The sequence below is a fragment of the Gadus morhua genome, chromosome 13, assembly GCF_902167405.1.
Source record: "Gadus morhua chromosome 13, gadMor3.0, whole genome shotgun sequence".
NCBI lineage: Eukaryota > Metazoa > Chordata > Actinopteri > Gadiformes > Gadidae > Gadus > Gadus morhua.
This window is the reverse complement of record NC_044060.1, coordinates 23360526-23387824: the sequence shown is the minus strand read 5'-3', so window position 1 is coordinate 23387824 and position 27299 is coordinate 23360526. Positions and strand designations below refer to the sequence as shown.

The 27299-nt window shown below is 42.8% G+C and overlaps 1 protein-coding gene and 1 long non-coding RNA gene across 2 annotated transcripts; one reads left to right on the top strand and one right to left on the bottom strand.

Annotated features, from left to right (window-relative positions):
* Positions 1–21998: 21998 nt before the first annotated feature.
* LOC115556911 (uncharacterized) lies at positions 21999–22201 on the top strand. Its single transcript, XR_003979142.1, has 2 exons — positions 21999–22085; positions 22170–22201. It is a non-coding gene; the product is annotated as an uncharacterized LOC115556911 (long non-coding RNA).
* A 495-nt stretch (positions 22202–22696) lies between these two features.
* On the bottom strand, positions 22697–23699 carry LOC115556906 (putative nuclease HARBI1). Its single transcript, XM_030374322.1, has 4 exons — positions 23270–23699; positions 23076–23188; positions 22881–22992; positions 22697–22799 (listed from the first exon to the last, which is right to left on the bottom strand). The coding sequence occupies exons 1-4, from the start codon at positions 23697–23699 to the stop codon at positions 22717–22719; spliced, it is 738 nt and encodes a 245-aa protein (XP_030230182.1). The 3' UTR covers positions 22697–22716.
* Positions 23700–27299: the final 3600 nt, after the last annotated feature.

The window sequence follows — 27299 nt, the reverse complement described above, 5'->3', positions numbered from 1 at the left end:
GCAGTAGCAATTTCAATAGTATAGTAATTTTAGTGGTAACTAGTAACAGTAATACTATGTTAGAAGTAGCAGCAGGAGCATAGTAGTAGTTTAGTTTTAGTAGGAGTAGTCAAACAAATTTTAATAACCAGGACTTAATGCTATTGAAATTTCATGTCAAAACAAATTCAGGAAAAATGTACATATCTAACCCTAGTTAGTGTCCCAACACTGACTATTGGGACATAGTAGTGTCGTAGTCGTAGTAGTAAAAATTGAGGTAGAAGCGGCGGTATACTAGTAGTAGCATTAGTATAGTATTAGTATGTAATAATAAATACACTTTTATACTTGAAGTCAGACCAACGTGAATAACTAGGACTCCATGCCATAGACATTTCATTGCAAAACAATTTCAGGACAAAAACATAAATATCTGACTATCCTTGGTTAAACATTGCTGGAAAAATGTGTCTAGGATCTAAGAATAACATGGGGGGAGTAGTGAAATAATGTGTGTACTCCTATATAGTCCTACTTATTAGGAGATCATACCTGTACATTAGCTGGAGGTTCGGAGATCAGGGATCCATGGGTCTCGACCAGGGCTGTAGTGGTCAAATTAGAGGTGGGTACACTATGAATTTTTTGATCAGACCGACCTCGACACAACGCAACGCAAAGTGTTGCGACTCTGTAAGGCTAGCCTGGCTATATTCCATTATGTTATCAATTAAAGTCATATTAAATCAATCAATGACAGTCAATGAATGTGTTTGTAGTTTATTCAAGTTATTCAAATTTCAACAGTAAAGAAAAGTATGTGTAGATTAAGAACTATCTATCTATGGCATGTGTGTATGTGTGTGTATTAGTATGCATGCTTTTCACAGTAGTACCCAGAGGGCCTCCATGTCCTCCACGTCAGGTCCTGCCTTGCAGGGGCGTGTTCTGGGGTTCATGGCTCCCCTGTGCTTCACCAGCCAGGACTTCACATACGTGTTGGATTGAACTTTGTGGTGGCTGAGTGGTGGGCCATTCAGTTGAATAAACATCAAGGACGACACTGTGACCTAGTGCAGACTGCATCTCAGGGGGCACACTATGACGTTCATTAAGCTGAACCCCCTCTCACACTCAGCAGTGCTAACTGGAATGAGATGGTCGATATTCAGGAGTGGTGCAAGGTTTTCTGGAATGATGCTTGAGTTATCCGTAAAATCCCTATAGCCTTCAAGAATTTTTCTGTCATCAAGTCTGAACCTTTGGGCAAGTTGTTTCAACTTGGATTCCCCATACTGCTCCTCTAGGGAACAGGCCAGTTTGCTGGGAAAATAACTAAAGAAAATAAATAATAAAATAAAAATATTTATAATATATAAAATACAAATATTTATAAATATTTATATTTTTATTGGTTTAACCGCCAACCGCCCGAATTTAATTGAAATATATTTTTGAAATTGAAATATTTTTTTTGTTGCGTCATCCGCCTGATCCACGGTTCAGCCGCGGAGTCCACGGCTGCAACCGCCAACCTCGCATCTCCAAATTGAGGCTTTAACATAGCGACCAAGCTATAACGAAGTTGATACGCCGAAACCGGAGTTTAATATGGATAGTAAAACTCTGACTGACTTTCACTCATTTTGACGTGGGCAGTACACGGATAGCATGACTACGCATTGGCCAATCTGAATGCTCGTATTCACTTAATAGTTTGTCAAGTAAAATTGATTTATAAATCACAAAAACAACTCATGTGAATTGATCATCTTCAGTCTTACTTTGTACTTGAGGCCTTTTTCGGTCATCTGTTGGAGTGGGAGCACTCGAAGGTCTCTTCAAAAATCGCCTGATATCCATGGCTAATTAATGACAGGTATGATAATCCACAACGCGCAGGGCCATGTGTTTACATACTTCCTGTTTACATATTTTCCTGGCTCCTGATTGGTGTCGCTGCCGCAGCCGCAAGGCACTGATTGGAGGGTAGGGCTGCACGATATGAGCAAAAAATGATATCCCGATATTTTTTGGCTGAATGGCGATATACGATATATATCTCGATATTTTCTATAGAGTGGGTTAGATGTTTTTTTTTCTAAGTCAAAAGCCACATGTGAGATGTTGCAAGCACTTTTATTAAAACATAGGTCAGTATGACTGCAACATGTGATTTTGTATCGTTATTTTCAACAGAATTGAATGAACATGTTAAAAAAAGGGACGTTTTTCACCTTCTTCACAAAATAATCACCTATGCAAAACATTATAAAGCTGTAGGTTACACACATTAGCTACCAATAAGAGCATTGGCTTCGTCGCATTGTCCTGTGTACCACGGTGAGGGTTTCAGTGCGCCGTAACTTTAATCCCCCGCCCCCTCCCTTCTCCGTTCCATTTGGGAACATGTTTGGTTTCATTTCGCTTGTTTCGTATATTTTAATTAATTAATTAAGAGCGTCACCAGAGGGCGCCCCCAACACATATGCCGAGCGCCGGCCCTGGTTTCGGGGCAGAAGAAACTGTCGCGGCCGGTGATGCAGCAGCACAGCCACGGAGTATTACGCATTCCTGATGACCTGCAGCTGCTGCTCATCTGTTTTTTTTTAAACCCGAACTATTTCCACATTATGGAGCCGTTGTTTCTCCTCTTTGAAACAATTTCGTCTACCGCCGCCTTCTCTTTTTCTTTGCACACGCACGTTCGGAAAGACAGAGTGGGAGGGGGAGGGGTCGCGCTCACAGTCTCCAAGGCAAGCGCTGTAGACGCTTGAGGGGGAAACTGACCATTTTAACGCATATCGATATAAACGATATTGTCAAATCTTGTATCCCCGTGGAAATTATATCGATATATCGTACATAGCCGATATATCCTGCAGCCCTATTGGAGGGTCACAGACCATAATAGCATAGGCCTACAGCGCAGATGAAAATGATTCAGATTACAGCGTTTATTTGTTCAACAATATGAAACCTTGTCTTAGGTGTTTTAAAATGATGCTGAATTTATTTCCGATTATTCCAACGGCAGAATACAAGGCACAGGGAACTTTGAGGTGCGTAAACGCTATTTAGAGGTGCGTAAACGCTATTTCCTAAATTCCAGAGGTGCGTAAACGGCGTTTACGTGCGTTTACCCTCCACTACAGCCCTGGTCTCGACAGACGTGCTGGACGCAGGTTGAGGCAAAGGGCTTGGCAGCTTTTCATGAGGAGAATATGATGATTTAGTGCAATAGACACCAGCTTTAAACAGTTGATCATTGTGGACCAAGTGATTGGATTGTGTTATCTTTTCATCAACATTATTCAATAGCAGGTTGCTCCTCTTTATAAAATCTTGTATTCCTTCACAAAATCCAGATCACTTCCACCATGTGATCCCACACACACTGATGAAGCCTGTATGAAATCTCAGCATCAAACACAAGCTAGAGGCATCAAAATTAAGATGGCATTCAAACCACAGAACCACCATTCTCAAATCAATCCTTACCTGTACTTCAATGATATGTGGTGTGCTAACCACTTCACAAAAAGATGTACGATGCTCCTCTCCAACCTTGCTGTTGGCTGGATGAAGAGGGGAGCTTGCAATCTATTTAGAAAAAGATGAATCCAATTAAGGGAGTACACACCAACTAATAAATACACTTTTATACTTGAAGTCAGACCAACGTGAATAACTAGGACTCCATGCCATGGGCAAAACTATTTCAGGACATGAACTTGCATACTTCACACAATCCTTGAGGTAACAATATTTGGACATCAGAATCAAATTTGGCACCGGTAGCCGTAGTAGTAGTAACATCAAATGTAGTAGAAGTAGTAGGAACAGTAGTAGTAGTAATAGCATAGTAGTAGAAATAAAACACTACTAGTTATTCACAGTAGTAGTAGTCAGGACAACGTGGATAACTAGGACTCTATGCCATAAACATTTGATGCCCAAATTATTTGAGGCATAAACTTGCATATCTCACATTCACACAATCCTTGGTTGAACAATATTGGGATATGGAAGTGGAGTAGTAACAATATTAGTGCAGTATAGTAGAAGTATAGTAATAGTAGCAATAGTAGTAGTCAGACCATTGTGAATAACTAGGACTCCATGCCATAAACATTTCATTGCAAAACAATTTTAGGACATACACATACATATCTCACACTATCCTTGGTTAAACAATGCTGGACAGAATTTGTCCAGGATCTAAGGCCAAGTTTATACGTAGCAGGGTATTTATAGAAACAAATATTTCCCCCCCTCCGTTTTCAAAAATAACATTGTGCACACAACATCGTTTTCGAAAAAGTTGTCGTTTACATCAAAACGCATAAATACGCCGTAGAGCGCCATTATAACTATGTCAAACCTATGGGCGGCCGTGTAGGGAGAAGGATAAAGCCATGCAAGCCAATCAGAATCCTCAGAATCAACAACAACGAATAACACGAGCGTCTTCCTGTAACAAACAAACTGTAAACATAGGGCGCTCATATGACGTTAGGCATTTCCTGGCGCATAATGTGACCCTCAGAACCTAAAACCCCGTTTCTACCCTTGACACGACAATGCATAACCGGCGTTTTCAGAAATCTCCACTTTGGCCGGAGTTTTTAGAAATGATCGTTTTCTGTGATAAAAACTGCGTTTTCGTGTAAATGAGAGGCCAAACCGCGTGGAAATATCTGCGTTTTCCCTTTGTGTAAACGGGGCCTAAGAATAACATGGGGGGAGTAGTGAAACAATGTGTGTACTCCTATATAGTCCTACTTATTAAGAGATCATACCTGTACATTTGCTGGAGGTTCGGAGATCAGGGATCCATGGGTCTCGACAGACGTGCTGGACGCAGGTTGAGGCAAAGGGCTTGGCAGCTTTTCATGAGGAGAATGTGTTTAATTTATTGCCAAGTCCACTAGCATGCAAAAAATTCAGTCACAGTTTTATACTGTGAAAGTAGCTGTATTTAGGTTTTTGATAACAGCCCATCAACCCACTCACTTTAACATTAACACTTCATTACACTTCAAACACTCACTTCAGTGAGTTCAATCTCAATATTAGGCCCTGCCAAGCCCTCCTTCTGGAGAACCACCATCCTTCAAATTCTCACTGGTGTTAGGGTTAGAGTGAAAACTAGCAGGATGGTGGCCCTCCAGAAGGGTAGCTCTAAGGCTTATCCCTAAAGATTGATATAATTCGAGAAATAGTCATATTTGTGTATAAATACAATTGCTGTATGTATATAAAATTTACTTGCAAGTGTACGCCATGGCCAGTTGCAATCCCCATTGCTATATCGGATCTCTGACCCTGAGGCTATATTGTCAATCGCGAATAAACAGAGATGAGGTTTGCCTCCAACAAGGATTATTCTCATTCTGCCATTGGGCTATTTATGGTCATCATTGAACAGCCGTCCCATTGATCCGTCATCCTTCGATGCATCAATGCTAACAGGGAGATTATATATAGAAAAATGTTCAGTGAGACAAATTCCCTAAATGCCTGATAGAATACATATTGCCCTTTTTTGTATTCCCAAGGTCTAATGTAAGTCAATTCATCTTTCACGATCCATTCCAGGGCTCCAGACTAACTTTTTCACTAGTAGCACTGTAGCCCCTAACTGAGGCCCCGTCCACACGAAGCCGATTTCATGGCGAAACCGCAAAGGTCTTGTACGGTTCGGCCTTCCGTCCACACGAAGCCGGCGAATCCGCTGACCGAAACCGCAAACTTCTGAAACCACCCTCGGAGGTGGTTTCAAATCTACCCGGTTTCGTTTTGGATTCGTGTGGACGCCTGAAACCGTAAACCATGACGTCATCGCCCCACCCCTCGACCCTCTAGCCAATGACTGGTAAGCCCGCGGAGTCTCAGAACTCACAACAACAAGGATTTCTGTAGCAGAAGCAGCGCCCCTTATGGGCCAGGCATGTGTACTACAGCGTTTCTACAGATCTACCCGGTTTCGCTTGGCTTCGTCTTTACGGAGATACTGCGAAACCGGATAGATCGAAACCGTAACGGTTTCGCCTGTTTCGGCTTCGTGTGGACGGGGCCTGAATAATGTAGGGGCATTACCAGAAGTTTTAGGGGTACACACCATAAAACATCATTTTTTTCACTGTATTACTAATAAATATTTTGATAATGAATGCAGACATTTCAATGTGCGGTTTCATATTCAGTGTTACATTTTATTGTGTTTCTCATCTATACCGACTGTTTCCACGTGTGCGCGCATATGCGTTCGACGAGTACGGAAGCGACAGTTTCACGGGAGTGCGCCCGCTTGCAATGCCGCAGGACGCTGCGCCTCCTCTCTGCCCGCTCGCCTCTTCATTGAGAATGCATTAGCAGGCGCCTCCCTTTATGGCACATGAAGTCCTGACCGGGTTTGGGTACCCGCTGGTAACCGACGGGTGACCCGCACAATTTGGATGAAACGGGTGAACGAATCAATAGTTTGCGTATTGTTCAAACACATGTAGCAGGTTGTGAAATCTTTCTACTTCTCACAGAGACTGTTTAACGTGTACAAATAAAAAAAACTCTCAAATTGTGGTCGCAGTCTGGAGCCCTGATCATTTTTTGAACATCAAAGTTATTGAAATTCTTGCGCTGTAATGGCTGCTCTACCAATTACAGAGGATAGGCCTATAAGATCTAACCTAATCTATTTCTTATATTTTCTGAAAATTGTTTTAGCTGATGATGTCCAACTTACCACCAGTAATCACTGTTCCACTGAAAATCAAACAAAAAGGTTTTCTCTTTGTCCGAGTATTTAGTTTGTCTTGCACTGCGCTCATGCTGCGAGATAAGTTCCCCTCGATATTCGGCTAGAAAACACCCCCTTTCAATGGGTACACGTGCAAAAACACCTCTTCCCATTAAAAGGGCATACAAGTATTCACTAGTTTAGTATAAAGCAAGTCCCTGACATGCACGTTTTTTATATCAAACCATTTTTACATTTAAATTTATGTTTACAAGTAATTGTCTGTTATGCACACAATGACTTGTAGAGCACAGCTCTACAAGCTCTACAAGTACTGAAATCCATTTCTGATCCCTACAGATAAGAGAACAGTAATAGAAAATGTTAAATTATGAATGTCACCAACCTTTCTGGATGTCAATGAACCTCTCCTCCAAGAAAGGTTTATCAATGGCAGATCTGACATGTTCTGAAGCATCCTTCTCCGGAGTAAGACGTTGTCTTCTTTTTGCCATATTAGGTACAGAATTTCTAGCGGGAAGAAATAATATGCCAAATTAAATTGCAGAACAGGCAAAACATTCAGCCTAATATAATGTCACTATTTTTCTAACAATTAGGCCTACTTCGCAGCTACACTGCGCTCGTTAGTATGATATACTATATATCATCTATTTATCAAGTCACAGGCCTATCAGCTACGACCCGAACTATAAGTAACGCAGAGTTTAGATCGCAGCCTACTCTCTAGAGTAGTGTCCGATAAAACACCTTTTTATATCAGACTATCGTCAAAATTGATTGGTTTAAGAGATATTTAATGTATCACATCTGTTAAAGAAAAAGGGAAGTTATAGGCCTACACATTATATCCGCAACGATTAATTGAGTTTGACGTTCAATATTCCCCTTTTATTTACCTCCTTAACTCAAATGCTCATCAATTACTTACGACGGAGCATTAGGGCCACACATGAATAAAATAAAACATTTTGCCGTGACGAGATTTAAGTCAACACGTCGACTTTAAAGTCAACATGTCAAGAATAAACTCAAAATGTCGAGAATAAAGTTGAAATCTCGACATAATATCGTTTTGTCGATTTTAAAGTCGACATTAAACTCGAAATGTCGAAATATCACAACCGCTCCACAGGGCCTGCACTGAATCCAATGGCCTGTGTGGATAATTTGGTAAATTTGTATTTCAGAATCAGGTTTAACAATAAAGAGATCCTCGCTGTTTTAGCGCAGAGGCACAGTATGGTGATTAGTGTAAGGACGCTGAAAAGGTTGTGCAGAAAAATGTGTCTGTTCAGGAGAAGAACCTGAACAGACGTGTTAATTTTCTAGTCGACGTGTCGACTTTAAAGGTGCTATTTTATGTATTCTTTAATATAGGTATTAGTGGGCAACTAACACAGTATTCAAAGACGTTCCCGAAATTCAGCCGTGGTGCAGAGTTACAGCCACTCCGAGCCAGTCGCACATTGAGCTTCCCCCAAATGCGCTATTTTGGTGTCTGTAGCTATAATGCAAATGAGGAGGAGCGAGGCGGGACAAGGAGGAGGGTGGGGGTGTGGCCCTGAGCAGCTTGCAGCCACGGTACCATGCGCTCTGTTTAAAGTGGATGTATCGCAATGGCGAGGCGCACACAGCCATTAGCCGTGTTCTGTAAATATTCTAGAACACATGTGATTCCTGGAGCTCTATATCTAAATATTATCATATAGCCTACATAGATATCTATATCATATAATATATATTATCACGGCCAAAAGCTGTGTGAGCCGATATTATGAATCTCAAACGACCGCGTTGGTTTCTCCGACGTTCCTGGTTCTTCAACGTCCACATCAATGTGAAGATAATCGAAAAAAAGCAGAGCCCCGGCAGACTGGAGGGGGTCCACCTCTGCAGCCCTCACAGAGGCTGAGGAGATGGCCCTGAGCCAACAGAGTATGGGTCCTGTGGCTGAGGGCATCCCTGGGGGGAGCTCCTCTGATCCCCCCCACCCCCCAGGATAGAAGTGCCTTTATAAGAGGTTGGTTATTCAAAATAATTAAATATGTACACGCAACCCAGCGCGATGCAAATTAGATGGGGCAATATTCTGGCTCAAGTAATAATTTCACTGTCTAATCATCTTCTTCCAGTTACTGATGGCGTCATCGCCCTACTTGAACCAGATGCCCTCACCAACCTCCATGCAATTGTAACAATTCTTCACCTCCCACAGATCATTAATAATGTCTTGGTAATTGCTGAACACAACCGTTAATGTCATTACAGGAAGATGATGGAGAAAAATTGTCTGCGGCATTCGAAAGGGAAGAGGAAAGGCCTATTGAGGTTAACACCTTTTAAAAATAACCTCTAAAAGTTGATGATAGCGTTGTACAATTTAAAAATGACATCTGGATGAAATCGAATCCAATGAGAGGCCATCCACTTCTAAATCACAGCTTACCTCTGTAAGATTCTCCCTGGAATTATAATGAAACGCTCTACTTGGCACTGTGAAATCCAATGTCATCTTTTGCATTCCTATAGCTTCCAGTCAGAGACTTATATAAAATCTATCTAGAAAAGCAAATACACAAAGCAGACTTGGAAATGGACCACCTTAGGCAAAAGATGCAAAAGGATGCTTTGGAGTGTGTGTGTGTGTGTGTGTTAAAGTTAAAGGTGGGTGAGGTGCAAACTGGGATACTGTTCCCTGCTCTAAAAACATACCCGATATGAATGACTTTTTTTGTGATTTCAGGAAATAAAGAAATCCTCATAAAAAGTAGATTGTCGTTATTAGAACACGGGCTGTGGTGGGACAAGTTATTTTGTTGAACAGTTTACTCAAAGGGTTTTACTTCAGTGAACAATGCAGACGATTATGCTGAGCATGTGCATGTAGAGAAGAAGCATCTGGTTAAAAGCAGCACCAGGGTATTTTCTGCCTTGCATTCTTAATATGGGTTTCTTGACTTGCAGCAGTTATAGGTCCGTGGTTAGTCAGCTACTCTGATCATGGGAAAGCCACAACGTTAAAGTGACTGTAGTACAGAGCGGGTGGGATGCATGGGGCGGATCATTCTGCAAATGCGTTAATTGCGTTAAAAATAAAATAAACTTAAAGCATGCCCCCGGTGCGTTTGAGAGTTAACATGGGGGCTGAGAAGGTGGTCTAAATAAATGATAGATTGCGCTGAAAAACGATAGCGCTCGTGAAGAAAATTATCAGGAAAAGAAAGTATATCCAGCCGGGGTCTTAATAATCGTTCCTCACGGAGATTCCCTCTAAGGATCGCAGCCTCTACGTCCGCAGGCTCTCGTAGAAAAGGACATGACATTTCTAACACTTCCTTCTGTCGGAGAGCTGCCTTCAGCCTTATAGACAACAAACTCAGAGTAGGTCTAACCACCTCCCGAGCAGGTTAGACCCACGGCGTATGTTGCCGCAGCAACTAACTCTCGGTTGCGCTGAACCTGCTACCTGAAACGGAAAACCCAGAGTTTCCATTAACTCGGAGCGAACAAACTCAAGTTTGCCTCAAAACCAGCTACCTGAAACAGGGCTCAGCAGAGGGAGCGGGAGGGAGTGTATTCTTGGAGGAGGTCGCAGAGGTAACTGGTGGCTAGGTTGATGGTGATAGAATGATGGTGGTCCACCGAATTGTACTTTGAAGAGTTGCGGGTGTCTAAAGAAACATAACTTCACTAAATACCGGCATTCATAAATATAGACTTCTCCACTCACTACTACTTCAATTAATTTTGGTTATGGCGATGTTCGAACCGTACCTGTTAGAACTGCATGGCAACAGTTACATAGGCCTACGGTTTGAAATCGTGTATTTGTCCGAATCAATCACGCAGCATGATTCGCTGAACATTGCCAGGACTGCAATGTTGTAGGAGTCTTGCATATAATATTAATACAATGCATATTTGTTATCAGCCGGCTATAAGATAAGATAAGTCCTTTATTCATCCCTTTTTAGGGGGAAATTCTTTCTCTGCATTTGACCCATCCGGGTAGCCGGTGAACACATACACACACAGAGGTCCACACACGTGGGGTACACAAATACAGGTGCACACACAGGTACACACATGCAGTTACACACATGGGGGCACACCGGCACTACCGGAGCAGTGGGCTGCCGCGGTGCAGCGCCCGGAGAGCAGGTGGGGGTTTCAGGTGCCTTGCTCAAGGGCACCTCGTAGGAGTAGCCGCGTTAACATGGACACATCTATTCCGCATAGATTTCTATGCGGAAGAGAAAATGATCATGTATACGCCTCATTCGGAACACAATTATCTGTTCGGCATAGATTCTATGCCGAATAGAAGATGTGGTGTAGTCCGTTTTAATCGCCATGTATACACTTATTCCGAATATATTGGGGTTTAACTTAGAGCAGCCGCAGTAGTTCGCAATTGGTCCACTGAGCTCCGTCGGTACTTTTAAGCACACCGAACTTCACCGCTGTCAAGGAAATTGGATTTATTGCCTGATTCACGTCTTTGTTATCACTCCGTAAAAGTAGTCCGGTAAGCGTGTCCGGTTGCTAAGCGACGGGACATGGGTGTTTATTAATGACGTGTCCGCGCGTGTCGGAGATAACTGTAAATGAGTAGGCTACTACTAGTACTTTTGCAGGCTGAACGTTAAAATACTTCTTAACTTAGAAAGATGGCAGCTGCAGTAGTGCGCAATTGGACCTTCGAGGACTCCTGGGGCCGTATTACAGAAAGTTCCTATCTTAAGTCCTAAGTTAAGATAGGAGAAGTGGAGATAGGATTTTTCTCAATTTGGTATTACAGAAACATATCCTATCTTAATTTAGGAATCCTATCTTATCTCAGGTTAAGTTATCCTAAGTAGGCGATCTAGCATCGACATTCAGCTTTTATGTCTGTTACCTAGCAACTTGTTGTCGGATCTCATCACTTCACAGCTGACAGCTGTCATAATCCTAAAATATCCAAAGACAACTGCTAGCTATGGATGTGATTGGGAAAAAACAACGTTCTGCCGAAAATTCTAAAGTGGACGAAATAGAAAAGTTGGTGAGTTTAGTAGAAAGCTCAAAGGAAATATTGTATGGGAAATTTTCTATGAGTCTGGCCAAAGAAAAGAAAGACCAAGAATAGCTGAAAAGGTGAGCACCGTATCAGGGATCAGTAGAAACGTTGAAAACGTCAAGAAAAAAATGACCACACTGACAAGTGACGTTAAGAAAAAAGCAACGTTCATTTATAAAGACCGGAGAATTACCGGTGGTGGCAACTCTTCCGCTACCCCCCTGACACCGGCGGAGGACCGGATTGTGGGACTCCTCAGCAAGGTAAGGCCAGTTTATAGACCTCCGTAAAGTGCTGTTGGTAGACACGGAGAGCCTGCGGAGATCCTTTTTTTTTTTCCGGAATCACTTCTCCCGTTTGACTCTGCAAATTGTTTACTTTGCACATTAAGGACCAATAAAACACCAAATAAGATTTGAAAAGCTTTGGAAGTTTATTTACAACCCTATTTACATGGTTTGTAGCCAACACATAAAAGATCGATCGGACGGCGAATTGCATTGCGTATCCGACATCCCGACGGAGAACTTCGAAGAGTGCTTATGTCTATCTTATAATGTTTGACATTCTCGTTCTCCCTGCTAGTGATTATGTTTCTTGACTTTATATTATAGCTGCTATGATATGATATATGATAAGAAAGACATACTAGTTAACATTCTGGCTGTCCATGCAGGCATCGATGGAGGCTTTGAGACTGGGTTGCCAGTGGACTCCACTGGGTTGCCAGTGGACTTCAGTCAGTGAAGTTGTTGAAGTCGATGCTACACAACCGCCTCCTGGTAAGATGTTAGGCTACTTGTAAGACGTTGTGATGATGATGACTTGGGGTCATATGTCAGCTAAACTGTCATTGATCTCGTCATTCATAATCTGTTAGCTTAAATGACATTACATGAATGTGCATACATTAAATCATCTAACATATCTGGCACCAGGATTATTTCCCTTTTATTGGTATGCTAATCAGAATTCTCTTTTTTTTTTGCAGAAAAGAAAACACGTCTGCTGAAGTCATCACCAGAAACCCTTGCTCTGCTAGAAATTGAGAGGGAGAAGCTTCAATTAGACAGAGAGAGAGTCGCCATTGAAAGAGAGCGACTCCTCCTTGAGAGGGAAAAATTTGAATGGGAGAAGCGTAGGGCCAGAGTGTGGAAACAATGTTTAACTGAAATATAAATGAATGAATTTTAATCTTGACCATTGTGTTGCTTCTATTTTTAATTTAGGTTAAAAGAAATCTAATATAAGTAGATTTCTTGCGTTAATTCCATTGAAATGGACATCCTGTGCCTCTTCGGGGTGCTCCATATCCTGATCTGGTATGTCTGGATCTGGGACGTTTGCCAGTCTACAGATGTTGTGCAGCACAGCTGTCGCTTTGATGAACAGAACGACCTTCTCTGGAGAATATTGGAGATATCCACCACTCATGTCATGGCACCTCCATCTAACATGAGGAAAATATGCAGTTTTAGAAAGATCTTGCAATATGTCTTTTTTTTTAGACCTAAGTATGCCTTGAGCTAGAGGGCCTTACAATGCACTCACACCTTCCAAATTAAACACACCATGCACAGGCCTTTGACTACTTTATGAATATACCTGCTCTTCCAGACTCCGAACAGACGTTCCACTCTTCCCCTGCATTTTTTGTGTGCTTGGTTGTATCTGATAATACAAAGCAAATATCATAAACTGAGTGTCGTAACAACACAAATGTAAGAATACTTATATATAAGCTATGCTTTTTTATTTAGCATACCGCATGTCTTGTGGTGTGCGCTCATTGGCTACTGGCGTCAAAAGAAAGGGTTTTAATGGGTAGCCAGAATCCCCAAGCAGCCATCCACTCAAACCACTTTCCTCCAGATACGTATTGATGTCACTGCAGATAGACTAGTTGTTACAACAAGTAAAACCACATTTCTAACAATATAGGCCTAGGGAAATAGTCTTAATCATATACGCCACCTTGTGTTGAAGACGAAGGCGTCATGACTTGACCCAGGCCACTTCACTACTAAATGTCGGATGAGCATTTTATGGTCTCCTATTGCCTGAATATTGATCGCATGGTATCCTTTATGGCAAACATAGGTAGCTTCATCCTCTTTGGGCGCTTTAATTGGAAATAAGGATCCGTCCACCAGTCCTATTACACCCGGCATCCTTGCGTGTTCATAGAAGGCTTCCTTGATGATGTTGAGTTCATCACCCGTTGGAAACTTAATGTAACGTCGGGCTAATCTGCCAATGGCTTTTGCCACCTCAGTTAAATTACGCGACACTGCAGGTTGTGAAAGTTTACCTATATCGGCTACTTCGCTCTGAAAGTCACCTTTTGCAAAAAGTCTCAGCGCATTTGTCAGCTGTACGACAACAGGCAGAGCCCCATGACGGCGTGTCGGTCTCTCCAGAAAAGGTCGTAGCTCATCGGCCAAACCCAGGATCATGGCCAGGGGAAGCCTGTACTGGCTTATAAGTGTTGTATCGCCGAAACGTAAAACATCGTTGGGATCACTCAAAAGCCTTTCCACAAACATATTTCGTAGATCCCCATTAGGCCTATGTCTACGATTTTTCTGCGCTATATGTAATAAAAGAGCAGCCATCTCGCTCATTTGTAACCGTAAATGACAGTTATGACAGTTGTGAGAGCTGATGGGTCATCCTAAAGTTAGGACCATTTATTTGGGATTTTGGTGATTTAGGATATTTCTGTAACACACATTTCCTAGCTGGATTTAAGATAAGAACACTGACTTTAGGATCGGACGTTCTGCAATGACTTTTTTCCTAAATCCGGTCCTAACCCTTGTTACCATAGTTACCAAACAGATAAGATAGGATTTACGAATTAGGAAGTTTCTGTAATACGGCCCCGCCGGTCACTAAATTCAGACCCCTCTCTCCCACCAGTCTATTCGGCTGTTAAGCGTGACGTAACACTCTTTCGAAATAAAACTTCCGGGTCCAACTGCTCCGTCGAACATCAAAACAAACGTATTTCTACAATGCCGCAGTGCTGTGTTCCCAGATGTTTGAACAGGTCTGATTTAAAAAAAAACGACAGAATTGTCTTTTTACCGCTTTCCCATGGATGAAAAGGAGAAGAGGAAATGGCTGCAGTTGATACGGTAAGTTACACTTCCTAAACAAATTAAAAACTTTTAGCGCTATCTTATTTAACATTAACGGCTTACTGTTGGCTGTTAAAGTTAACTGGAACTACTTGCAAAAGCTAAACCCGATGACATATAGGGGTTTATACTGTGTTTTTGTCCTAACCACCCAAGATCACAGTTGATCGGCTATTACTGTCTACAGCCAGCCAGTAGGGTTGCCAACTTTAAGAAATTAAAATAAGGGACGCTCACCACGGGCCCGACTCCTGTGGGGCGGGGCGCCCGCAGCAGTGGTATGTTTTATTTTGTGCTGGTGTTTTTAGTAAAGGGTTGATCAAGAAAGGAATTAGTCATACTTGAAGCTTGAAATGCTTTATTATCATAAAACATTCTCTTATAAAGTGCAGTCAATTAAATCTTGAATGAAATCTCTTTGTGTGGCGTGTGCAGCAATGAACTTTTAAAATATAAACTAAATAAACTGAGAACTTCATGTTACTTTTTAAGTGCATAACTATAGGGACTCTCTTTGAACATTTTTACAAAAAAAAAACCAGTACAAATAAACAACAAAAACACTTATGTAAAAAAAGAAAGTGCAAAACATTACTCCTTCCCTCAACATTACTCCTCCCCTCAAAACTGTTACTTCTTTTTCCAGGTGTACTTCTTGTTACTCCTTGCAGCACTGAGTAACTCTTTGTCTTTCAAAGCGCTGTTGTAAAACTCTGAACAGGACTGCTCAAAGTTGAGAGTGATCAGCAGCTCACTTCTCATGAGCTCTGTGGAGCACCTATTCCTGCAGTCACTCCATTTGTTGGCCATTCTGGAGAAGATCCTTTCCACACATCCAGTGGATGCTGGGATGCTCAGGATGTGTCTGGTGATAGACAGCATGTTTGGCAGGTCAGCTACTCGAAAGAGAGCCACCAACCTGGCAGCCACACCTTTGGACTTCCATTCATCTTCAGCATCTTCTTTGAGCCTCTTCAGAATGGGTTTTGCTGTGGAGCATTCATCATAAAGTTCATCCATGTTGACTTTATGGATGACGTTGAGCTTGGTGGTCACCCTCTCAATGTCAGTAAAGGTCATGGTGCCATGGTGCAGAGAGAGAGGTTGCAGTGAGAACAACCAGTAATCTTCCGAAAAGTTGAACCATTTCTCAACATATGAGAGTGCTGTGTTGAGGAATACAGTAAAATCTGCCCTTGCCATGTCAGCATCAAGTGGAAGGAGACACTGCAGCTTCAATTTAGTTAAGTAGCCATAGAACTGTTAATCTCGTCTCTGTGTGAGCTTTTGCTTGAAGTTTTCCATGATTGAATATAACTCAACACAGGTGGTTTCATCACTCTCCAGCTTCTTTACAACTTCCTCAAAGAGAGAGAGGATATTATTGCAGAAAAGAAGGTAAACCTCCACAATGTCTCCATCTTCCTCAGTTGAGTCCTCACTGAAATTTAACAATGCTCGAAGTTGTTTGGGACACTCCTCCCCCCAGGCTGATGAAGTACGATTTCAGTGCAATCCAGGTTTGCATTAGCCGGGTGATGGCTGGATTAAGGGAGAGCCACCTGGTTGTGACATGTCGCAGTATTTCCTGGAACGCAACATCACAAAACCTACAAAACTCTTTGAGTGATTCTCTTCGTTTGGCAGATGTGGAAAAGAAGGCATAGACCTTCAGCACAACATTTTCCACATCTACAGTGAGCTGGTCAAGAGCATGCTTCACTGAGTTGTGCAAAATATGGGCATGGCAGTTTCCTTGCAGCAGATCTTTTTATTACTTCTTCCAGTTGGTGAAGACAGAGTCTTGATTTCCATAATTCACATTTGTGTTGTCTGCAGTGCACTAAATGCTGTCACATGATCCAACGATAAGCCAAATTTGTCAAGCGACTGCTCTGTGAGAGCTACAATCCCAGCAGCGGACTCATCTGCATTTTCAATGAAATCCAGCATTTTGTTGGTGACCCCGCATTCTGGACTGAAGTATTGAACAGCAAGGGGGAACATCTTCCTGTTGCCTTTATTTGATGCATCTGTCTGATTGGAAAATGGGAGGGGTTTATCTGATGTTAGGGCCTTAAGAACATCAGCCACTGCCTTTGGAGCAAGGACATCTTTAACCACTGCCTCTGCCTTTGTTCTCCCTATACATTTCTTTTACAATTTTTGAATCCAGGAGAATCTTTTGATTCAGTTTATGTGCACAGTCAACACTGTTGTAGCTGAGGTTGTGTCTGACTGTGTGGTACACCTGTGTCACCTCAGCTGCGGTAATATAGAGAGGAAGAGTGGGATGACATATTGTTGATTAAATTGAACATTTGTCTGCTGCCTGTCTTGTCACTCGAAAATAAGTCAGGTCATCCAAACAGTTAAACCACACTAATAATATAATTGATGTAATGATCACTGAACACTGCATTCCTCAAAAATATAAAAATTGTGACACAGAATACACAGAAAGCTCTACAAACATTTTTAATCTAGGAAATGTATGTATATTAAAGAATAAAGGTTTTCTTTTAACAAATGTATTTTTTTATTTATTAACTGTTAATCCATTAGTATGATTTGTTCTTTAAATGGCCAGATATAATATTTATATACTTCTGTATATTAAATAAATGGTCGTTCATTCGACTTTTAAAACTCAACATCCTAAACAATCAATCAAACCACAACAGTTTACTAAAATAGGCTCTGCCCATGCACTGCGATGTTCTGGCAAAAGCACAACCAGATAGGAAATCAATCACAACATAATGTCCCATACCGTATCAACCTCAGGAGATGATTGTGGTATGAAGAACTGTGACACTGACGCTTGGGTCTTCTGTGATCTTTCGTGTCTGCAGCGTTGCTCTCCTGTTGCATGCTGTCTGATGTCAGACAGCCCACCGTGCGCCACTGAAAACACTCGTCGACATATTTTACAACTTGCCTTTACGCTTTTACGCTTTTGAGGACGTGGTGGAGTACCGGGTGTAGTGGGCATTTTTAAAAGGCGCGGGTTTTGTGAGCAGCGCCGGTGTGTGGTGTCTGTCGCTAGGCAACCGTGACCACCAAACGCATGCGCAGACACACAGATGACCGGAGCGGGTCTTGCGTAGATCCCGCCGCGACAATTTCGCTGACCGTAGTATTCCCTGTGTTTTGTTTTGATCATTATTGTTAGATTTAGTATTTGTGTGTGTGACAGACATGTGTATTGGATATTTATGGAAATACGGAACAAATTGCGTCCCGTATTGGTTCAATACGGGACGCAACATTTAATTGCCAAATAAGGGACGATTCCGTATTTTACGGGACGGTTGGCAACCCTACCAGCCAGTTAACTTCACCTGTGTACATTACACTCGGCGGCTCAGGTTACCGCAGTTCCATACTGTTTCTCATTATGCACACATGGGTCGTGAATCTTTATGCTCTCCGTGGCATCATTTATCTTGTCCTCAATGGACATAACCTGCTTATATTGTGGTTTGTTATCACTGCTCACATGCTACTACAGTAGGCCTAGGCTTTTATATTTTTACCATTGTATTATATTCTGATTGTGCACATGTCTTATGAAGAACTTAGGTAATGATGATCATTTTCTCTCTTTCCTTTTTTAAAATAGGCGCAAGAACTTCACCCCAAACTGCAACTCCAGGGTTTGGGGTTGCAGCTTTGCCAATATGGCAAAGCTGCTGGGCCATCACGATTTGCTTGGAACGAGGGGAAGACTCAGATTTCATCAGATTTCATCCAACCCCCACAGAGTTCAGTATTTCTCCGGATTGCCCGATGCTGCCACTGTTCTGTTTTTGGAAGCACTTCTTTCTAAATTTGAGCTTCAATATCATTCTGATTGGACTGTCCAATTTATGCCCCTAATTGATCAGTTGTTCCTGACCTTAATAAAACTTTGACTTAATTCTGGCCATGAAGACCTTGCAACAAGATTCACTTGTAGCACAGCCACAGTAACAAATATCTTTACCACCATTGTTAGTGCGCTTTATCAAATTCTGTATGTCGGTATGCTTGAGAACAACATCCCCTCCACAGCAAAAAATCAAACATCAATGCCAGTCTGCTTCAGACCCTTCCCAAATTGCAGAATAGTGCTTGACTGCACAGAGGTTGCTGTCTCCAACACAGAGAGACTTGACACAAAAGGCATCTGTACAGCCAGTACAAAGGGCGGACCACACTGAAAGCCTTGATTGGTGTTGCTCCCAATGGATAAATTACCTTCACCAGTGATCTGTATGGTGGGAATGCCTCAGACAAGGCAATAACAGCTGATTGTGGACTTCTCCAACATCTACAGCCAGGTGACATGGTTATGGCAGACAAGTGCTTCACCATACGAGACATTTTGCCGGAGGGAGTTCTGCTGAACATCCCATCTTTCCTTGTCAATGGACAGTTCACACATGAGGAAGCGAAGAACAACCGACTAATCTCCTGTGCAAGGATACATGTGGAGCGTTCTATCCAGAGACTGAAACTGTTTAACATTTTGCGACACATTCCACACCAGTTCAGACCAAACATCAACAAGGTACTGTAAGTATGTGTGTGTCTTACTAACCTGCAAACACCCATTCTCCGTGAAATTGAATGAGTCAATGTGTTAAAAAGAAAATGTGGATGACTATGCTGTATGGGTGTCAAACCCTGCTACTGCACTGAATGTTTTAGGTTGAGTTAAATATATCAATGTCTCAACTGAAAAAATCCTCCTGTTCTTGATTTTTGCTAGTGTGTTCCCCTCAAACATATCAAAAGTAATACAGTATACATTTTTTACTGTTTGTATAAATAAACATTTTATTTGTCAAACATATTGTGTTACTTAATTTATCATAACTGTACATAAGCATCAAATTAAGCTTCAGTAGTGAAAATGTAGATAAAATGTACGTACTATTTACAAATTATTAATTAATCTCTATACAAATTTAGAACTACAAATCATTAATGAACCCGTCATTGCTCTATATGTGATGGTTGACTTGACAGAACATATGGAAGGAAACACTCTTTATAAAATGTCTCCAGAGTGTTGATGTTAATAACTCATAATGGGTCTTTGAGGATGGGAAGGATGACAAGATCCAAAGGAGTCCATACAATTAGGTGACAGCTGCTAGTTCCAGTCAGATTTAGGTTGCCCTGGATTTGATGCCAATAGTTGTGTGTCGGTTTTAGTGTCAGGGTATCAGTTACTTCGTCCAAGTAAAGATAAAAGTCCCTACTCTCTGCTGCCTGTCGGATAGTCTTTGTTCTGGCTGACCATGGACATTTCACTTCCACAATGCAGTTGTCAGACACTGCCCCATCTGGAGATCCACCAAGCATACCACTGTCCGAAAGGAACAAACCGCTCTCCTGGATAACGACACCAGTGCTCTCCGTATACTGCTGCTTTGCTCTTGGCTCATGGAGAATTCCCCAATCACATGCCTTGGAAAAGAAGAAGAAGAAACAAACAAAAAAACCTGTATTATATAGTCACCAAACCTGCTGTTTTATTAAGTGTATTCTTAGGAACACAGATGCTGTCAATTTAAATAATCCCCTACTACCTAAAACTTACTTTCGATCCTTGTTTGAGGTTGTACTGTGGGGTGTTCCACGAACGGAGGTTTAACAAACACTGAGTTAACGCTGAACTCTAGGTTGATTGACCCTGTGCCGACCAACCCAGAGTTTTCGGTTCCACAGCAGCGGTTATGCATTAGTTCAATCAACTCGCAGTTGGTTAACCCAGTTGTGCGCGTCCACGCCAAACCTATAAAGACGTGATGTATGGATCATGGAATTACCGATCAATATGGCGAAATGGGCCGCATATTTCTCAGATCTCGACCTCCAGGTTCTCCTGGAGAGTTACGATGAGGAAAAGGGAGTGATAATGAGGAAATGCAACACAAAAGCATCTGCCATAATGAGAAATAAAGCCTGGCAGAGGATAACTGACCGCGTAAATCCGTAAGTGTCATGGTAAAAGCACTATCCTAAATATTTGAAGTATGAATCTATTCATTACCTATCTCAGTTAAGCTTTCTTAACATTCCATAATCTGTTATCTATAAAGATGTAATCCGACGGCCCCCAAACGAACTCGGGAACAAGTAAAAATGAGATACAAAAACGTTGTACAAACTGGTAAGCTTTTCCCACCATCGTCCTACATATTTGTCATATCATAGGCCTATTTGTCACCCTCCTGTATTTAAATAGCCCATTTTTTTATTTTTACAGCCAATCGTAAGAGGGCCGACAGTCGGCAGACTGGATCGGGCCCTCCAATTACCTTCACCCCGGTTGAGGAGCTGGCCATTAATGCAGGGCGCCCTGGCATGGAGGGGATACCTGGAGGTACCTCCTCCGAGAGTCCGGGGCCATCTCCGTCCACTGTCAACCCACTGGTTGAATGTAGGTTTTTTTGTTATTTCATTTTTTGTATGCGAACACATGCAAGCCGTGTGTGTGTCATAGCGCAAATGTTCCAAATGTTCTTTTGTAGCTGGGTAGAAAACCCCATGTTTGTTGTATGCCTGCTGTATAGGCCTATGTGGCTCTATTCCAAAACGTGACTAATTAATCAACTTCACAGATCAAGACGGAGTATTGCTTTTAATCGAGCCGGCTACGAATCCTCCAGTTTATGCAAGTCCGGTAGGCCTGTTTTTTTTTTTTTTACATTTCTGTTGTAAGCGCATCTCAAAATACTCAGCCTATAGGCCTATAATTGCTCTTTGTATGACAGGAGGCCGATGAAAATATTGCCATGGATGGGTCTGAAAGAACTGAGGTATAGGCCTCGCTTTTTCTTGCCAGTTCCAAGTCATTATTGACGATTTAACTAAACTAACAGTGTTCTCAAACTCACTTGTCTCTTAACAGACTGTGGTCGAGGAAGCGGCGGGTAGGCCTACATCAGGGTCGCAATATCAGCATGTAAGACATATCCTAGGCTACTCACTTACTTTATTGGCCAAGTATGTCGCTTGAATGTTAAAACAATATTTTCCTCTTCAGTTGACTACTAAAGAATTATATCGACTTCATCTTCAGCGGGAAATCGCTAAGGCTGATTTGCAAATGGAGTACACAAAGCTGCTGATAGAGGTAAAAAAAGGAGGTTGGGCAGAAATTCAACGCGGACATGATATTGCTATTCAATGTCTAATTATATTATTTTTCCTCCCTCAGCAACTAAAGAATAAAAATGATTGATAAAAACAGTGTTTGGTGTTTTTTTCTTTTTAATTGAAGTGATTTTGGCAAATGTGTTCCCGCATCCTTTGTCCAGCCCTTGAATCCATTTGGGGAATGTGTTCCTCCTCGAGGAACGGGTCAAAGGGGGGAGGCATCTCTTTGCGCAGGGTGGCGATGTTGTGGAGGACGGCGCATGCAACAATTATGTTGCATGCCCGTTCCGGACAAACCCTTAGTCCACGTAGGCATTGAAATCGGGACTTCAATATCCCGAATGTGTTTTCAATCTTAACGCGGGTTCTGCTGTGTGCCCGGTTTAATGTAGTCTGTGGTCCAGGAGCGGGATTAGGGTACGGGGTGATGAGCGTCGGGAGGTGACAGCTGCTAGTTCCAGTCAGATTTAGGTTGCCCTGGATTTGATGCCAATAGTTGTGTGTCGGTTTTAGTGTCAGGGTATCAGTTACTTCGTCCAAGTAAAGATAAAAGTCCCTACTCTCTGCTGCCTGTCGGATAGTCTTTGTTCTGGCTGACCATGGACATTTCACTTCCACAATGCAGTTACCCTCGATAACCCATGGATGCATGGATACCCTCGATCTCCTAGGATCCACCCATCGAATTGCCCTGCGATCAAATACAAACTTTGAGCTATCTTGCACAAGCACAATTATATGAGATCTATGATATGTTCAGAATGCAACTCACCCTCTTGAAATTTACGGCTCAAATTGGATTCACGATACATCCTTGCATCGTGGACTGAACCAGGCCATTTTGCCTCTACATTAGTGATCATGTGGGAAGCATCACATATCATCTAGTGATAAAAGAAAAAGATCGACAGCGATTAACAAACCATGGAGATAGTGGAAATATCCAATATAGGCAGTGTACACTTACCTGAACATTTATACTGTGAAAGCCTTTCCTGTTTACATAATCTGCCTCATTTATGGATGGGGCCAGTATGGGCACTTGTGTGCCATCAATGCACCCAATTACATTTGGAAATCCTGAAATAAAACACCCAGATGAAAAGTCCACGAGGATAATTTCGGTGCCATTTGGGAACACGTAAAGTAGATAATGCTGACCTGCAAGTTGGTGAAACTCCATTTTCATGCGTCTCGTGGGTTTATGGCCTGGAAATACGATGAAGTTCCGCATCAGACGCTTCAGCGCAAGACAAACTTTGCGTACTGAGCGGCAGACCGTGGCTTTGCCTACGTGCTCAGCATCTCCTACGCTGTACAAAAAGCTTCCCGTCGCAAAAAAACGGAGAGCTGCGCAAATTGTTTGGAGTGAACTGAGGGCAGATCCACGATTGGTCACATTTGCAATGTATGGCTGGAGAAGGTTATTTAAATATACCAAAGAATCACGTGAAAAACGATATTTCTCCAGCAAAAAGTCCTCCGGGAAGGACAATATGTCGAGCCGTGGTCTAATTAATCTTTCTCTGTGAATGGCACGAATTATTTGCGCTCCGATATCAATCGGCCTCTCGTCAAAAGGGCATGCCATTGTGATCACGTAAAAGCTGTGGTGAATGCGGGTTTAAATACCCTGAGCAAACCGCAAACCCTGGGTTAATTGACCCGGTTATGTGATAAAACCGGCTTTGTGGAACACCCCACTGGCCAAGCAGTGTTTTAAATAAGGATGGAGGGTAGGACTTCCGCTTGACTGCTGCCAACACCAAAACAAAGTTGCTTGCTGTGATCCTTTTTTGCCGATATGCTGACCTGTTATAAAGAAAAACAAAATAAGAGATAGTTCATGTAGACTGGGGTCTGTTTCAGAAAGCAGGTTATATGGAAACTCAGTCATATATTTGAGTCAGTTACCGCAGCAACAGACTCAGCAAACCTAACCTGCTCGCTGGCAGGTTTGCTTCAACATACTCTGAGTATGTTTTCATCTTAATGTGAAGAGTGTGTGGCAAGATGGTAGGCGAAAGGAAAATAAACTAAAAGATCTAACTAAGAAATAAGAAAAAGGAACCGACAACGCCACCCTGGGAATTTCACCTCAGGGAATTGATGTAAAGTGCAATGCACACAGGTACGTCCACTCGTTTAGAAGGCATGAGACGTAGTTTAAATGTCATTTGTTATTTCGTCGTTTGGAAACATGTTTTCTGCATCGCGTCGTCTGTTGCCGGGCAGGTTGTCAGGTTGTCAGGATGTAAACAAACGATGACGTAGGCCGGTACAATTTTCGCCCCCGGTACAATTTTAACGTGACAGCGGCAGTAGGCACGAGGTGCCGGCCGGTGGTGTAACACGTGAAGTAAACAACGCGGCGTGCAGCAGCAGTGAAGTGGAGTAGCGTGGAAAGGCAATATCAGCCAGCAAAGCACGTGAAGTAAACAACGCGGCTTGCAGCAACAGTGAAGCGGAGTAGCGTGGAAAGACAATATCAGCCTGGCAAAGCACGTGAAGTAAACAACGCGGCGTGCAGCAACGCGTTGTTGCTGCACGCTGCTTATATACTGCTTTTATACCGCCCACATCATGACGGCCACTAGTGGTACTTGTACCGTGACTAACATGGATAGCACCTCTATCCTGCTACAAGTGAATGAAGGAAGTGTCAGAACAGTGAGTTGTAAATAACTAGTTTTGTATTGTTTCAGGTTGTATCTCTTGTTTTTGTTAATGCAGTTTCATACCATAATGCATTCTTTGCTTGCCCAACAGTGGCTCTTTCGATCTGCTGCTTCTCCCTATTGGTGACCACAAATGATGACAGCAAATGAAGAGCCTTGTCCTCAGCTTCAGCGTAGTCAGGGTTGGTCACTAGCCCCTCAAATGTCTTGATAGGGAGAGTCTAGATTCAAAGTAAAGTAAACAGTTTTAGGAATGCACATACTTTAATTCCTTTCTAGACAATTACCTTTCAGTAAGGTGGACAAATGGATTGTGAACTCTATATCGCGAATCGAATTAAATTGTGAGTTCAGTGTATCATTCCATCCCTAAACAAACCACCTAACACATAAGTCTTACCCGAGGAGTTTCTGGACTCAGAATCCATCCAATCCCGTTAAACGTCCAAGCTGGGACAGGGTTGCTTGCACCCAGTCTTTGTCTTCCTGAGTAACAGGCCTTTTGATTCCAGCGGAAATTAGAACATTGTTGGGAAAAATAACCTGCTGAGTACATCACATGTACATTATAAATATAGCTAACTCCTACCCTAGCTTAATGAGCACATCACATGGCAGTCACCTTACAATATAGTCAACTTTTAACACATAACACATACATGAGAATATAGTCAGGTCAAGGCCGGAGCCGAAGGCCCCATTTCCCAGGCTGGCAGATGGTGGACACTCAGACAATGCACCAGTCATCCTCAAGAACGGGAGAGCCACATTAATTTATCACAACAGGAGACACTTTGAAGCTCTCCCCCGTTACCTGCCCATACCAAGAGCCTGAGAGCCACATTAAATTATCACACACAAGACAGTTCGGGGGGGCACTCCCCGGTTTAATTTACCACACAGGAGACATTTTGAGAGCTCTTCCCCGTTAGGAGGAACCAAGAGATACCCCTGCCCACACCAGGGCCTGAGAAGCCACATTTCGGGGGGGCACTCCCCGGTTTAATTTATCACACCGGAGACACGAGGAGCTCTCCCCCGTTAGGAGGCATACACAGCAGGGCCTGGGAGCCAAGGCCAAGCAAAAACACACAGAACCACACACACCTCAAACGCACACACCTCATCGAGAGGAGGATACAGCATAAAACTGTATCACACAGGGACTCTTCACCTTCTTCTGAAGCAGACCTTCCACGGAGGCGAAGCTCCGGACGAACCATCAGCGCTGATTAGGGACTTAGACATATTCGATTTCTCACGCTTATGACTCTGTATAACCGTTGCCACTTTACTTAATAAATCCAAGGTCCTCGTGCCGACAGACTTTATTACCTCTCCGTCTCATTTCATCTGGTCCAGTAACTAGACAGACCGTTTTTCCCTTCAATTTGGTGACCCACGACGTGATTTTTTCTAAATTGGACCGCAACTGGGAAACGAGAGACGGAGAGCGGCACGACCTCGGGACCCCGGAGCACCGGACCGATTCCTGCAGTCTCACCTCGCGCGCGCCCAACAAAAGGTAGGCAGAACCTGTTGATAAAATCCAAACTCTGCATAGTTATATAGGAACCACATTAGGAGGTGAGACTGTGAGAACGGTTCGCTACGGGATATCTCGTGGGGACGAATAGAACTGCACCCCAGCATTTCCCCATAAAAACCCGATTGACCCTGAATGCGTGACACATCGAATATCGGCTCGTTGCATGGTGAAAGAATACCCTCGAGACCATAGGGCCTATAAGAATCGGTCATAGTGATACAAGACTACCGATGGCCAAAGTAATAAATGCCTGGGCCACAGAGTGGACTCAGAGGGATGCCTGGACCGAGGGTGGAACCAGAGGGAATAATAAAAACCTGGGCCATAGAGTGGACCCAGAGGGATGCCTGGACCGAGGGTGGAACCAGAGGAAAAAACTAGGCTCGTTGCATGGTGGAAAAATACCCTCGAGACCCTAGGGCCTATAAGAATCGGTCATAGTGATACAAGACTACCGATGGCCGAGTATTGGATGTGTATTAAATAATTCTATGTGGTGAGAAGGTTGGAGTCCTTTATCAGGGTTAAAGTCCCTTTGCAAAGAGAAACAGTGTGTGTATGCGCGAGTGAAAGAGAGACAGCGTGTGTATGCGCGAGTGAAAGAGAGACAGTGTGTGTATGCGCGAGTGAAAGAGAGACAGCGTGTGTATGCGCGAGTGAAAGAGAGACAGTGTGTATGCGCGAGTGAAAGAGAGACAGCGTGTGTATGCGCGAGTGAGAGAGAGACGGAGTGGCTGTGTGTGTGTGTGTGTGTAAGAGGCCCAGAGAGAGAGAAAGAAAGAGAGCGAGCGTATTTGTGGGCCGGCTAAAATATGGAAATAAATCAATTAGTGATAACCCGGCTATGTGTGCAACGCTTGCTTGCTTTGCTATGCTCAACGCTATTTTGCCGTGTCTGATGATTGTGGGTGCGGGACACAGAATGAGAAGTCGGTCGATATGTTTCTGTGTGCGTCTGCGAGAA

What these genes read in the sequence shown, in the direction of transcription:
- LOC115556906 (XM_030374322.1), bottom strand. Translation starts at nt 23,699, where the DNA reads ATGGCATGCCCTTTTGACGAGAGGCCGATTGATATCGGAGCGCAAATA. An exon ending in GGAGTTTCACCAACTTGCAG is followed by an intron (nt 23,189 to 23,269) that starts GTCAGCATTATC and finishes GTTTTATTTCAG; the next exon opens with GATTTCCAAATGTAATTGGG. An exon ending in TTCACAGTATAAATGTTCAG is followed by an intron (nt 22,993 to 23,075) that starts GTAAGTGTACAC and finishes TTTTATCACTAG; the next exon opens with ATGATATGTGATGCTTCCCA.